The 15,173-nt window shown below is 37.7% G+C and overlaps 1 protein-coding gene across 1 annotated transcript in view; it reads right to left on the bottom strand.

Annotated features, from left to right (window-relative positions):
* The window catches only part of ZFPM2 (zinc finger protein, FOG family member 2), a 302,885-nt gene that overhangs the window by 155,146 nt on the left and 132,566 nt on the right, over positions 1-15,173 (bottom strand). The window contains exon 4 of the mRNA XM_057372442.1: positions 1,761-1,879. Within this exon, the coding sequence (XP_057228425.1) occupies positions 1,761-1,879 (119 nt within the window). The remainder of the gene's footprint in view (positions 1-1,760; positions 1,880-15,173) is intronic.

The raw sequence follows: 15,173 nt of genomic DNA on the forward strand, positions 1-15,173 counted from the left end.
ATCTGATAAAGATTAATTTTGTAGTGAAGCGACAATCAATACTATCCCCCATACTTAAACATTATGTTCATGTTGTAGATACTTGATGAAGTGGTATAAGTGGACAAAACCAAGCTAGGATTTCTCCTAAGGTATGGATCATGGACTGACTTTGAGCTACAACAGGACTAAGATTTCTTTTACATGAAGGCTGATGAAAATAGTTATAGCAGGATTTAGAATATTATTTGAATTAGAGGTGGTTATCACATATAGCCTTTTATGAAAAAYATTATGGGAATGAAGATAGGCCAATAATAAAATAGAAGAAGAAAYAAAAATTAAACGGATAGAGAAAACGGAGACAAGCATTCAAATTTTCCAGTTTTTCCTTTCTAACAATAAGGTGCTTTGATTGTGCAGTACTTATGAAAATCTATTCTTTATTCAGGTGCCTGAATGGGAAATCTGATCTGGGTTGGGAATACTGAACTCCAGTAAACTCAGACAAAGTTTCCATGCCACTTTCTGTAATGTTTCTTAGTCCATTTGATTAATAAATTACGTTAAATAATGAAAAATACTAACGGTTTAAATGTTTACTACGTACTCAGAATAATGTTTCACTCAAAYTTTAATATGCATAGTTGTAGAAAGTAACGTGCATCCTATCCAGCAGCCCTTAAAACWCCAATACATAGACACAGGTTCTCCAGGCAGGAGTTGAAGACAATCAATTTCCCCCCTTTTCTCCCCTGTCCACATAACCCCTCTCTCACACTGTCCCAGATGACACAYCAGCAACTCAGCACTCTTCAGGTCCTCCAARGACAGGGCGATACCCAGTGCTGGTRAACACTGGGGATTCAGATTCTCCATTTACAGCACAGATGTGTGCACCCCAAACGCCTGCAATGCCCTCCTGTGAAACCATTCCACGCATCTTTATGCTAAATACATTCAATGCAAAGTCTGCAATAGCAAACAGTGATCCAGCTGCAGATAATGGTTCTTTAGAGGTATCCCACAGGGCAATGCATGTTCCAAGACTGTTTAAACCCTTCTAGAGATATTAGCTGCTTCCTTCCTGATATTTTCAGAAAATTAATCTGAACTATACACAAATAATATTGAAGCTCAGACTTAAAACCAACACAAACAAAGATGAAATGAAGACCAAGAAATGACATGATTTTCAGTGCACTAAACTGAGATCAGCAAAGCATTACTTTAAAGTAATTCGGTCCACATACTTTCTGCAATCAGAATAAAAATGACGGCAATTGAGAATATATTATACGACAGGTGTCTTCTGATGCTTTTCAAAAAACTGTTAATTTGATGGAAGATTTTGCTATGTTCGGTGACGCTAAGGCAAATGTACTTATTTTTATCCTAAAATAATGTAGTTATTTATTTTTCATACCTTCCTGTATGAAAATATAAATATGGTATTCAACAATTAATACTACGAAAAATTTAAAAAGAGCCACTAAAAAAATCAGATACTAATACTGAAACACAGCACCTTGGTTCAGCAAACAAGGAAGTGACATTTCCCTTCAGTAAAATAACAAGTTAAACACTATTAACCTGTGCTCCAAATAACTTCATGTGGATGGTTGCCATAGATGAACAAATTGGAAACGAGCCAAATACCRCTGCCCGTTAAAGCTAACAATGCCTGTTTTCAAATGCTCTGTCTGAGGAGCAATTCAGGCTATTCCCTGAAGAATGACACACAGTACAACAAAGAGAAGTGTCTCGGAGCATCTACATACCAAGGTGTTATTATTCAGATCCATCTTCCCAGTGAAAGGCCCCCATGTTGTTCCGACCGGAAGCTGCTGCCGGCTCTGAATCTTGCGCTCCCCGTCTTTCTGGACCACCTCCAACTCTCCTGCAAACAAAGAAAACAAGCAATGTTGAGAGTACTTTCACTCATGCCTTGACAACAAACACCTCTGCCTTTGTGTTGGTTTATATGCACAATGTTCTGAGGACTAATATAATGAGAATTAATTATGCTTGTCTGAAAAACAACTGATCTTGTCATCCTGCAAAAGGAAAACAAACYTTTTTCCCTTATAATTATATTCAAATTTGGTTTAGAGAGTCCCACTCCTTTCTTGCATCTTTTCACAYACATTAGAGTTTGAAAGCAATTTTATTCAGAACAGCAGTTTCATAAAAGTTCTTAAGAAGTGCTGAGGAGGGGGAAATGACAGCTGAAAAGAGAAAGCGCAATAGCAGCCACACCTGGTGCATTAACCTCCTTGATGCATTTTGCTGCACAAGATCACATTTTGAAGCATTCAGCTACTAAAAATTTGAGACATACCATATAGCCAGAAAAAATTCACAACACCTCCAGGATACCACTAAAAACATTTACTGCAATTACAAAAAGGATTTTGAACTGAGTGAGGTTTTACAGGCAGTAATATTTCAGAATTTAACAAAAAAAAAATTAATTGCTAGCTTAATATTATAAGACATAATAAGTAAGAGCAATGGGGAGGATGTATAACAATTTTTTTTAGTGCAGGATAATTTGTATTATTTAATATAACACATTTTATTTTTGAAAACAAAGGCTTCAGAATTAACACTTAAAAGAGAATTTTTTTTTCTTTTTAGCTCACCTTAACTTTTCTGTATTTTCCAGTAAAGAGAAAGAATAACACTCAGTTGATCATTCCCATGGAGGGAAAAATAAAATTCAGTCACCACCTTTCCCCCCCCTTATTTTTTTCACTTCAAGATTAAAAAGTAGTCTGGACAATCCTTTTTTGAAAGCAGTCTCTTCACTAAGCCTATTTTTTATAAAAGAAAGTTTGCAGCAATCAAAAATACAGCAAGAGTTATATTTATATATATTTATATACACAATTTCTAACATCTTTTCTAAATAAATTCTGGTTTCAGACTTTCATAGAGATAGGCTGATCTGTGTTTTTCCTGTTAGACATTTGACTGCTTTTTTCCATGCTCTTGCACTTCCAAGCTTTGCCCTTCCTGAAGGTAGGCAAAAAATCCGTTGTTCTCACGAGCAGCAGAGCTCACCTCAACTTTGTTGTAACCATGATTTTTCATGATCTATTTTCCCTGATTGTTAAAGCCCCTTTCCCCCTTTCCATCCCAAACATGCCACAGTGATTCCTGTCTTTTGCATCAGCACGTCTCAGCTACTCCACCCCAAGAACGGATGGTGCTTTTCCACAAACAGAGCAAAGTCCAACTGTGCAAGGAGTCAACTCATCCCAGATTCAGAACTGGTAGTTGTTGTGAAATGAACCTTGGGCTGAAGGAAGTGAGTAACTCCTCCTGGCTCACAGGCAGCCTCCACAGACTTCCCYGAGCTAACCATTCCCATGGATGCCCGGATTTACATTACAGTCAGGCTGCAAAGCTTTTCCTTGTCCACRGGGGTTAATCTTGACCATCTTCCAAAGCGAAGACTTGGCTCCAGCTTCCATTTTCAAGCACAGAAATCTAAATTTCGCCTCTGAGTGTTGCAGATTACAAAACTACTCTACGTAAAATCGTGCATCAGATCCTTCCTGCAAACTGGAACAAATCTAGGAAATAGAGCTGTATKGGTTTACAAAAGCTTCTAGGTATGCGGGTGAGGCCTCATCATGACAGCGTTATGACATTTTAAAAGGCAGCATGTGAGCAGGAAAGCTTATGGATTAATTATATCTAATTTACGCGACATATATGCATCCAAACAGAAAAAAACAACAAAAACAACCAACCAGAAACATATTTTTTTTTCCTTCTCACAGTCACATTGTTACAAATTGTATTAACTTTAAAAATCTCTTTGTATGTTAATTATGGAAGAGGGAAATTGCAAAGTAACATGTTTATCACTTAGCCATATTGCAGTGCTTTCTCTCCACACAGAGATGAAAACTGCAGCATTTGCTTGCTTTAACACACTAAAAAACAGCCATGTCTATGGACATGTCACATTTAACTGATACCAGAGGAATCATGAGAATCTTTGAAAACCCTTTTAAAAAATAATTCAGCCTCCCTTTCTGCCACTGACATTTTTCATTTGAAAAGGGTTCAGACACAGTCAAACAGTGACTCCTTATCTGTACCTGTGGATTTACAAGCAGGCCTGTCTTTTAATGGATTAAGAACGACAAACTTAGGGCAGATCAACCAGTGATATCCAAAAAGCTACCAAAGTTKTAAGGTATACATCATTACACATTATATTTTCAAAAAAAAAAAAAATAGTAACATGAATCTTACATCTGATAAGTAGTTCAGGTTTGAGGTACACATAAAAACATGCATTTTTTTCCCAAATATAATTTTTCCCTTCTGTTGATAATTAAATAAGTTACTATGGATTCTCTCTCTCTTTCATTCTCTTTTGTTACAGTTCCAAGATTCAGTTCAGGCAATATTTCAATATATATGAATATTGCAGATGGGGTAACATCACGCTGAATTGCACTGAAACTGTTGTATTTTCCCATCCACTTAGATTGTAGACAGGGTAACAAAATGTTTTGCTGAAAAACCTTTCTGTTTCTCTTCATTACAGTTCTCCAAAAATGATATATTTCCCTCTTGTCACCATGATCAGCAACCATTTTCATACTATGGGTGACTGTCAGAGTTGGGAAGGACAATCTGCTTGCATGTTTTGGCAAAACTAGACAATTTGGCTATGCTTATTCAAGGTGTAGCACATTACAATTTAGTTCAAAGATGCTTTTTTTTCAGCTGTAAATCTTTCATTTTTCAGAGGAAAAAATTAACACTGCCTGCAACTTTTCAAYATTTATTTACAACATTTTGCTCCTCTGAAATCTCCTATTTGGTGAATAGTACCAACATGGAAGAACACAGGGGCCCAGTCTCCCACTTGATGTAACTGGGGCTGTCCCTTGCTCACTGCTATCTTCCCACAGGGATGCTGGTTTAAGTGTCGTACCTGTGGCCCTAAGCAATGTGTGACTTCAAGAGTGTTTGCTGGAAAATGAGAACCTCACCCTGTGACTTTTAACTGAAAGGGTTTGAAAAACATGTCAGCAAGACAAGATTTTCCCCTTCAGCCTCAGATGAAGTTCAGATGTAAATGTGAAGTGCTTTCTACAGCTACCATCCCCTGCACAACTGCTCAGGATCTTCACAGATTACATCAGGAGAAGGAAGAGGATCTGAGACTTTATTGCTCTATCACAACTCACAGCAAGAAGTGTAAAGACTCAGCTGGTACTGACTCTTCACACATACTTCTCCATGGAAATTCCAGCATGTGGGGAGAAAAAGAAAAGAAAGGATGAAAAACTGCTGCAGATTCCTTTAATCCATACTCAAATCCAAAGGATGCAGAAAATTCTGTGCCAAACATTGTTAGGTACTTCTTGTAATCAGCAATCACAACAGACTACCTCAGTACTGAATGTAACGTTCCTTCACATAACAGCAAATTATAATAGGACTCCTTCCTACCCAATGAATAAAAAAATGTGATACAATTTTCACACAAAGTAGAGAAGCAGTTGTACTCTTTTCATCCTAACTTGTCAGCTCTCCTATTGAAAAGGACGGCAAGAATTACAACATAAGCAACACCAAGAAATATAAGTAAAGACGAAGTGATGCTCTGCCTTTAGTTTTTGAAGTTAGGTAAAAAAAATTACTTAAGAGACATTCCCTTTAGTGATATTTACTTGTCCTTTTCTTGCTTTGGAAGTTTTTTTTTCAGCTTGTTCTTCAGGAACACACTTATTTCCAGCTTGCTGAGTAAGTTTATACAAAATACTTGAGACATATAGTATGGGCTAATCAATTTTGGTAAAAGATAATGCTGTTAGTGCTGTGGGCTGTTTCTCTTATCTTGTTGATGTAGCATACTTTTAAAGTCTGTGATTACTCAAAGACTTATGATAACTGCACTGTAAAAGAAGCCTCAAGTCATGACTCACTAGTACAGCTACAAAACATCCCATGGCTTTTAAGATATTAGGCCACCTTGGTGGATAGAAAACCAGAATGAAAGGACTCCATTTAGGATTCTTTTCATACATGCATATATTGTTTCAGGCATTCCATACAGGGCTTTCATAAAAAAGAAGGTAGAAAGGTCACTTTCGCTTTGTGATCTTTTACAGCACAATCAGGATGATTAAAAAAAAAGCTCCACAAAACACAGAGCACACAGGGACTCAAAAAGAGCTTTTGGCCCTTAACAGGATTTGACCACAGTTTGAATACCAGAAAAATGCAACTATACATAGTATTTTTGAAGTCAAATAATACTGGCTTTCATTCATCTAGCTTATATTCTGCAGTAAAAAAAAAAAAAAAAGGAGTGTTTCACCTGAAGGTGAATGATGAACAACTTTTGTGGGACAAATAGAGAACTACTTCATTCAGAAATAACTGTGTCCAGATCCATATGCATTTAACACTTCTAAGCAAGACACTAAAAGCTTTGGCARTAGTTGTTTATAAAGGGTTTTTATTTTTTTAATTGAAAATAGCTTTCTAAGTGGAGTCGGCTCAAAACAATGAGTAAGCTCTTCCTGTGCTATAATTAGAGAGTGGTTATTTGACATCATGGGGCTCTACCAATTTCCACAAGCAAATGGCTCCTTCTCTGCATATTTCCAGTGCACAGCCACCTGGCTCTCTAATGAGTATTTTTGCATGGCAGAGAAATTGTGTGCTGTAGTTTCAAACAAGGACTGCTCTGAAGTCAGAGCAAGCAAGTTAAAAACACTCTCAGAAGTTCGTAAGTGCTGCCCAGCCCAGAACTCAGTATCTGCCTGCCATCCTATATGCACAGGAAGAATCTGCAATTAATATTTGGCTGGTGATTGCCTGCATTATAACAAACTAATACGTGTATGTCTGCACACAGCAGTTCGCTGATAGTGGAGAACTATTCCATTTCCACTTCTGTGATTCTTAATAAGGTAGCTCCAATATTCAGTGTTCACATATTTGTTTGGCAGACATAAACTGCATTATTGTGATACCTCCTGTAAATTCTCCTCCCTCAATTTTCAAGTCTCTGAGACATAACACACACTAAACTACAGTTTTGAACATAAACTTGAAATACGACATTCTCTATTCAAGTACTCCAGTCAAACCCTGATAAATCAGGCTGGCCATGCAGTGATCTTATCCCTTCTGACTCTTTAATAAATCGAACCTTGTAAGTTCACGCTGTTGGAAGTTGTCACTAAATGAAATTGTGACCTTATCCGATGCGTGAACTTATCCTGCTGACAACTACATTTATTGTACGGATAAGCATAGGGGAAAAAAAAGAGGCTTTCGATAATTGTGATCTTACCCATATGCAACTCTAACAGATGGGATCTTTTTGATGTTCCATTTAATGATTTGTCTATGATGAGCCTCTACTCAGAGAAAAAAATAAATGTTCTTCATAGGTAAGTGGTGGGGGACTGTTAGCAGTATGAAAAGTGCACAAAGAGGAGTGGCTGACAACAGAGAATCAAAAGCTATTAGCTTAACACAAAGAGCTTTGAATTAGCTGGTAATTGCACTGGAAAAGATAACATAATGGAAATGGTARAATAGTAACATTCCCTTTCCACAGGACTCATTCAATAGTCCAAAACTCTGAAACAAGTAACTGTGACTCTGAGGCAGTAATCCAAAAAATGCTGTGCTACAGCACTTCATGATGAAGGAATGCATGAATGAATGAACAAATCCTCTTCCAGCACTGACCAGATGTTTGCCTCTGCTGTTGTGGAAGAATGTTACATAACAGACAATTCACAGARTCATAGAACAGTTTGGGTTGGAARWGACCCTCAGARGAAATCTCRWACTACCTTCCTTCACTGAGCAGGGACATCTTCAACTAGATCAGGTCATTCAGAGCCTGTTCAACCYGACCTTGAATGYTCCTAGAGATGGGRCATYTACCACYTCTCTGGGCAACCTGTACYAGTGTCTCACCACATTCAATTTAAAAACTCCTGAAAATGGCAAAGCATCTCACATTACTGTCTGTCAGGGATTTAATACATCATGTTACCTAGTTCTCACAAAGGACAGTACTGTACCCRTTCTGCAGKCMCTGCACTGACTCCAGAGTGAGAAGATCTGGGCAGTATCAGGATACACTGTCTGTTTGCAGCACTGCAAGTCTACTGTGGGGTATTAAAACTGTAGTTGTCTTACTAGAAAGATACACATACATGCAAGACAAGCTCACACTTGAGTCCAAGCAGTAAGTGGACTAAATGACAGTCAGTCTTTGAAAGAAAATTTGTCATTTGCTTTGCTATGAAAGTGGCATTCTCAGGAGTCTTRGCAAAAGCAGAGCTTATTTAGGTTGTCCACAAGCAAAGGCAAAACTTAATTTTTCTTCTTAAACGATGGGCCAGGACACTGTTACAAGAAGAAAGATAGAAGGAGGAACAGATTTGGGACCGAAAGCTGAGAAAACAGCTCTGGATTGGAGTCACCCTGGAGGGAGGGCTGCTATTCTGCTGCCACTGAGGTGGTGGAGGGCTTCTGAACATAGCAGCCTTTTTTCTTCATCTGAAGTTACTGCCACCCACCAGCAACTCCTTCCCCCAGCCCTGATCCTTCCTGTATACATCCCACTTWAGGAGGAGTTACCCAAAGCTTATACCATGAGGGAAGTAGACACAGGAGCAGGCCAAAGGCACTTATGGCTCTAACCCACCGATCTCCTTTGCCAAAAAGCAAGCCCAGATAGCAAACACCACGCAGGAGAAGCTGCCACAAGCTGCTTCACTCCCAACTCAGCTGCCTAAAGTTGCCCCATCTTGACAATGCTCCCCCAGGGCAGCTGTGCACTCTAGGTAAGGATGACAAATGAAAAGGCTTCTCCGTTTTCTATAACAAAAAGACTTGCTGCTCCGTRCCTTTCTTTAGAGCCCTGAAAGTCAGAAGCAGAGTTTCTTTATCTCTTCTACCTGCTGCTAGTACTGCAAATGGCAGAGAGTGCAGGTGCTATCCTTATCTGCAACAGCACTGTCCTACATCAGGCAATAAAGGAAAAGAAAGAATACTGTGAAAGTGAGGACAGGAAAAGCCTAGGCAAAGATTTTTAGAAAAAAAAAAGACTGGGAGGGAGAGGGAGGAGGGCCAGAAATAAATTTCAGAAACAAAGCAAGAGAGAGGAAGTCCAGGAAAAGAGCCATTTGAAGATCCAGGGTGGGTCTGATCAGGACACAAAGACAGCGCCTGTAAAAAGAGGATCATAAGATATCCAAGAAAAAGTGAGATGCAGAAAACTTGCTAGAGTGAGAGAAGAAATATATATTTCCCAGTCTGAAACACAAGAGAAGTGCATGACTTCCCATCAGAATGCAAACACTATGAATCCTTTTTAGCCAAGGCATCTGTGTTATTACAGTACTTCATTTGTAAGTTAAATCACTAAAACAAAATATACTTATTCTAATACCTCATTGCTCAGCTGAATCCTGGCTAAACTSAACAACTGAAGTGTGTCTACACTGCACCCAGTGATGTGATTTCACCTGGCATTTGGTCAAACTCATTCTCTACATCCAAGCAGCCAGATCACTGTGAGCCATCAAATTCTTTTGAGAAAAAAAGTTTCATTACTGGTTATTTAGTTAAYACCAAGCTCCAGTTACACCCACAACACTGACTGGTTGAGGTGATCTAGGGTATGGGGACGTAAACAGCTTCAGATTAACAACTGAAATGCAGAGCTAACTTCAGAGATTAGCAAAGGTGAACTATGTCCTGCAGCACAAGAATAATTTTCAGATACCATGATTTCAAAATAAGTGGCTGACACTGCAAATTCAAAAATTCTCTCTTTGTAGATGCATTTGAGATTTGCAATGCTCTATTTGGATTCATTTACTTATAGAAAATGAATACGAAGAAAAACAGTGAAAAAAATGAATACAAAGAAAAACTTCTTATAGTACYTCATACTCATGCAATCTACAACATTTAGTAGGAACACAGGATCACATCCCAGATGAGAAAAACACAGATCAATGGTGGTGAACACAACCTGCACCAATTTGAAATAACAATGCAACTTCTACATTAACGGGGAACTTGGAGCAAGGGCAATTAGCTGAATAAATGTTAATAGCAATAAAAATTGACTAGCTACTAAAGAAATGGAAATGAATAATGAAACAATAATTTTTCATCACGTATGCCATCAAAATAATTAAGTCTTGAGATTAACTATTATAAAAAGTACTGGTTTTTCCCTGGGAGTCAGAAAGGAAGGATTACCTAATGGACATGGCTGCTAGAATTTGATTAGTGTTTTAGGTTTTTACACAGCTCTACGGATTTTTCATTTGTTTGGACTGCTTCATTGAACTTATAGAAATGTGCTCAAAGAAAAAAAATAGAGAGAGACAGAAGTAGAAAGAAAAAGATATTTACTCAAGATATGGTAACAATGCCAAAGGTTTGTGCACTTGCTTCAGAGTCAAGTTCCACATGATATGAAAAATACTGCTTTTATATCAGCATCTAGTCTAYGGACAGAAGCAAAATAAGCCCAGACATCATGGCAAAATCCTGATCCTGCAACGAAATAAGAAAAGATCTTTAGTTTTCAAGTCTACTAATCACAAGGACAATTTATCCSTCTGTTTTCCAACTCCATATCTCACAGAAAGGACAAGAAAAATCTTTTTGTTTTTCTTAATAGTCTTCCATCTTTGCATAGTTMCACAGGTTTATTACTGCCTGTAGGTGTCTGTAGGATGTAAACCTGGAGTAGACGTACTTGCAAAAATACGGAAAYAAACATCCCCAAAGACAATCAGTGTAGCTAAAGAGCCCTCCCTGTAATCCTCTATGAAAGGAATAATGCAAACTGCACTCTCACATGGACAGYCCATACTGGCACACAGGATTCCCAATTATATTACAACACTGCACAGACCCTGAGCAGGCTGAGCAGGTTCTCCTTCCAGCTGCTTGTAGCTTGCACAGCTTTGCTCCCTTTCTCTCCATCACAAATACACRGGATGCTGAAATGCCACACTTGGCAAGAGCAGGCTGACAATACTACTGAAGAAGGTTTTTCCTGATAAGATCATCATCAGTTTCTGGATACTCCAGGGATGCTCCCTTCCTCAGCAGAGGAACAGTAGCCCCTGATAAATGTCCCTTTGTGTGCAGATTCTTCCTGATATATGCAGAAACATTTCAGTCCTGAGTCTGTCTGATTTTTCTTTGCTTCACATAGTTGAAATACAGTTAGAGGTTTATGGAGAATTGTATGTAAAACAATAGAAAGTGGGCRCAAATGAAAATAGAGCTTCTATAACTTGGACTGAAGTATTTTCTGCTGTTCTGCAGGGAAGAAAATGAAACATTTCACCAGCACCTACACCAATCCTTCCCTAGAACTTTTTGGAATCCTTTTAGCTGGAAGATGCTCAAGGGTTTTTGGTTTTTTTAATTTTTTTTTTTTACAGTATTATTTACACAAATATATATGATATATAAAATAATTCATGGACATTTGCCAATACTACTGGATTTCTTTTTTACATGGAAAAAAAGAAAAATACCAATGCAGCCCGTGTTGCCAGTGAATGTAAAAACCTACTGAAGATACCTGCTGTACTAATATTGACATAATGAAATATATTACATCAGCAAGAATGTTTTGAAAAGCATTCTTTTTAACTCTAAAAGCGAGCAATGAGATCATCTGTGACTGTATCTGTGGTGTCTTCTCAATTTACAGTACTTATGCTTAGAGATAGAAGGATCTATTTTCATCTCTCATTTGGTAACAGCAGATAAGTTATTTGATTTCTATCAGCTATGCATACTCAGAGCTATGAAGCCACTGCTTAGACACCAATATCTAGCTAAAAGTATGTGAGCCAAGTTGTCCAAATGTCTTGCAAAAGAAGCAGATGCTTTAATATGATTTTCCATTTCCTTTCAATGATTCCCACAAAATTCTGAGAATACCATGAAAAAGACAAAAATCTCAATAAAGACTCAAATTCACCAGTATGTASTGCAGCCATCCAAAAGATCTAGTTATTGCTGAGATCAGAAAAGTGAGAGGGAGACAGGGACAAAGGGAGATTGAATGCCATGCTCCACTGCATGCATGCAATATATAGTYACATCCATTATAAATACAATTTATATGAAAAGCAACATTATTATAAATAGAGATAAACATAGTATAACTATAATGTACAATATCAAGATTCCAATTAATAATTCCTTTGCACTTGCTGAGGACGGCCATGCATAACAGACACTGGGCCCTGCACTGCTCTGGCACTCATGAGTTATGTGCTTATCTTCATCTCCTGTGATCAAGTACCAGCAGTGACCAACACAGCTTAACACAGTGCCAGACAGGAATTGACTGCTGGGTTTGGACACAGACCAGAGTCCCCTTCAGTGCCTCAGCCTGGACTATCACACTGCTTTCACGTGCAGATACATCTTAGCATAGCCGAGACTTTGAAGCTGATACAGAGTGATGCTCACTTATACGGCAGACTTGTAACTTTGAGTGAAATAAACCCTTGAACAGAGATTGAGCACAAGTCCYGTGCACTGCCTAAATCCTACTCTGAGGCTTACATAAGACTTAAGTRGAATACTGGCCTTGAGGCAGCCTTCTGTACAGGAATGATCTTGACCTTCATGTGAGTAAGTGCCAGGGACATCATGTGTGTAAAGCATATCCCAAATTGCTCTGCCATACCACCTTCCCTTTTACAAGAGCAGGCTTTGAACACCCCATTGCTGCTTGGACAGATGCAGTGACTGGGGAGCCTAAGGAATAGCCATGAGTGACACATGTTCTGTGGCAGTTGGGTGTAGACAGATTGTCTTTCTCCGGGATATTCACCTCCTGAGACTGACTCTTCACATCTTAGACTTTACCTTTGTAAACAATGACTGAGAACAAGTTCACACACTCTGTGGCCCTACTGGAAATTTCTGCCTAAATAAGAAACTCTAAGAGGACATCAGTGCTAGTGACAGGAGCCCTAACTTTCCCTGACAATTGCAATCACTGCTTCTGAAAACACAATGCTTAAAATAAACTCATTGTTTTGAAAAAGTAGGAAAGTAGTTCTGGCAATGCAGAGTCATGAAACAGGCAGCATCAACAGTAATCAAAAGAATTATAATTCAAAATATATCTGAGCTACAGAATTATTTTATTGTTGAAGCATTTAAACTGCCCCTCTATTATTATGTTTTAAAAATATTAATGTCAATTTATAACAGCTTCTTATTATCCTGCAATGGTGACTTACTATAAGAATATAAAAAGCATAGTCTATTTTCACATGTATAGAGTTAAAATGGTTAAGTATGTATGAAATGATCATTTTGAAAAAAAGATGCAGTTTGAAATCTTTATTCTGCTGCTAATAAAATCGGCACTTTATAAAATCATACGTTATAACATAAAAATTCCCCTAAAAATATCAGCTCCTCTCTACCTCCCTATTAAAAAAAATCACATGCATCAATGCTAAGAGAAAATTTCTATTTTAACCATGACTATTACTTTGATATACATAGATTATTTTTCAACTTAACAATTCCTTCTTGATAGGCACAGACAATTTGCTGTAAAAGGAATACTGGAGAAAGACAGTTTGATTTTACTGTATTTTTTTTCCCCATATGTTTCCATCTCAATTAACAAAGTACATTAACAGGATACATAATTCATTAGCTTAAAAGGAATGTAATATCTAGACAAACAAATCCTACTTGTATATAACCAGTGTTGCAGTCAGCAGTTTAAAAAATCAAGGCTTTYAGTATCAGAAAAAGCTTGAACATCCATGCACGAGCTGGGAGCACTCTTTTGCATATTTCAGTACCTCTCCATAAAAGCCAGCTTTCTACCCATCTCCTGTCCCCTGGACACTGTTTCCTTGGGCAGTTTCTCTGCCACCTGCTGTCCCCCTATTGCCCTCTGTGGCCTCAGTGTCCCTCCTCAGTGTTGTGTCATATCCAAGCTCCCAGTGACTGCCTCCAACCATGTCCAGAAGCAAATGTCAGAAAASACTGAGCAATAAGGCACAAATGCTCTCCTTCACACAATTGGTTTCTACCTTTCTGTCTTTCCCCATTGATCACAGATCATCTGCCAGTCAAGCCTAAACTGAAACTAGAGACTTTTGCGTTGCAACAGAATCACTAAGGTCATAATGGAATAAAACAAAACTCCATGATCGTAAAATTCATACTGACTTGAAGTGAATAAACATGAAATATTGGAGCAAATAATACTGGGAGGAAAATGTCATACTATACTCCATACAAGTTTCACATTTTTCCACTCATACTGTAAGCATTTATAAGTTAGAATTCTAAATCAATAAGTTAAATTCATACCAAATTCATACCAAAAAAAATATATTCATGGTTGGGTTGTAACATTAGCACCTTAACTTTCCCATATGTGACARTATATGTATAGATAAACCCACACAGCATACAAAGTCTTCCACTGAGCCAAATTCAGTCATGATATGTTTAGGTACTTTTTATATGCTTGTGCTGTCTTCTCCTCTTGGCAACCAATAAAAAGTACTTGAAATTACTTTCTTAAATGAGAGACGGATATTCAAAAGCCAGTACCAAAGAAACTCTTATAAACAGGTAGCTCAAGCATTTGTGAGTACTTTCTCATGCATATCATAATAACAGTTCCAAGAAACTATCAAATAAAGAAGATGCACAGACTTTTAAAGAAAGCCAGTCTAGCAGCAAACACTTTAGTTACAACCTTTGAATGATCTGGGCTTGGTAAATTGGATCTAAGCCAACCTCCTATGGGACACCCAATATCACTCATAATCTCKATGTAACTCTAGAAATAATAATAATTCCTTTCTCTCACCTTTTATTGACCTGTCTTTTTAAATAGCATGCTATCCAGAGTGGGGACTGTAACTGTGTTTGCATGTATAGACATAGGTATAAAAAATGTAAGACAGATACAATAATATATGTTATAGATAGATAGATAGATAGATAGATAGATAGATAGATAGATAGATAGATAGATAGACAGACAGATAGATGTGTACATACACACACATTTTTATTGATCTATAAAATATAGTATCTAGGACAAAAGGATCCATGTCAGTAGAAACAAAGAGTTTCTATGTGAAACT

Source organism: Malurus melanocephalus, unplaced genomic scaffold, assembly GCF_030028575.1.
Source record: "Malurus melanocephalus ecotype Western Australia unplaced genomic scaffold, MMel_1.1 scaffold_171, whole genome shotgun sequence".
Taxonomy (NCBI): domain Eukaryota; kingdom Metazoa; phylum Chordata; class Aves; order Passeriformes; family Maluridae; genus Malurus; species Malurus melanocephalus.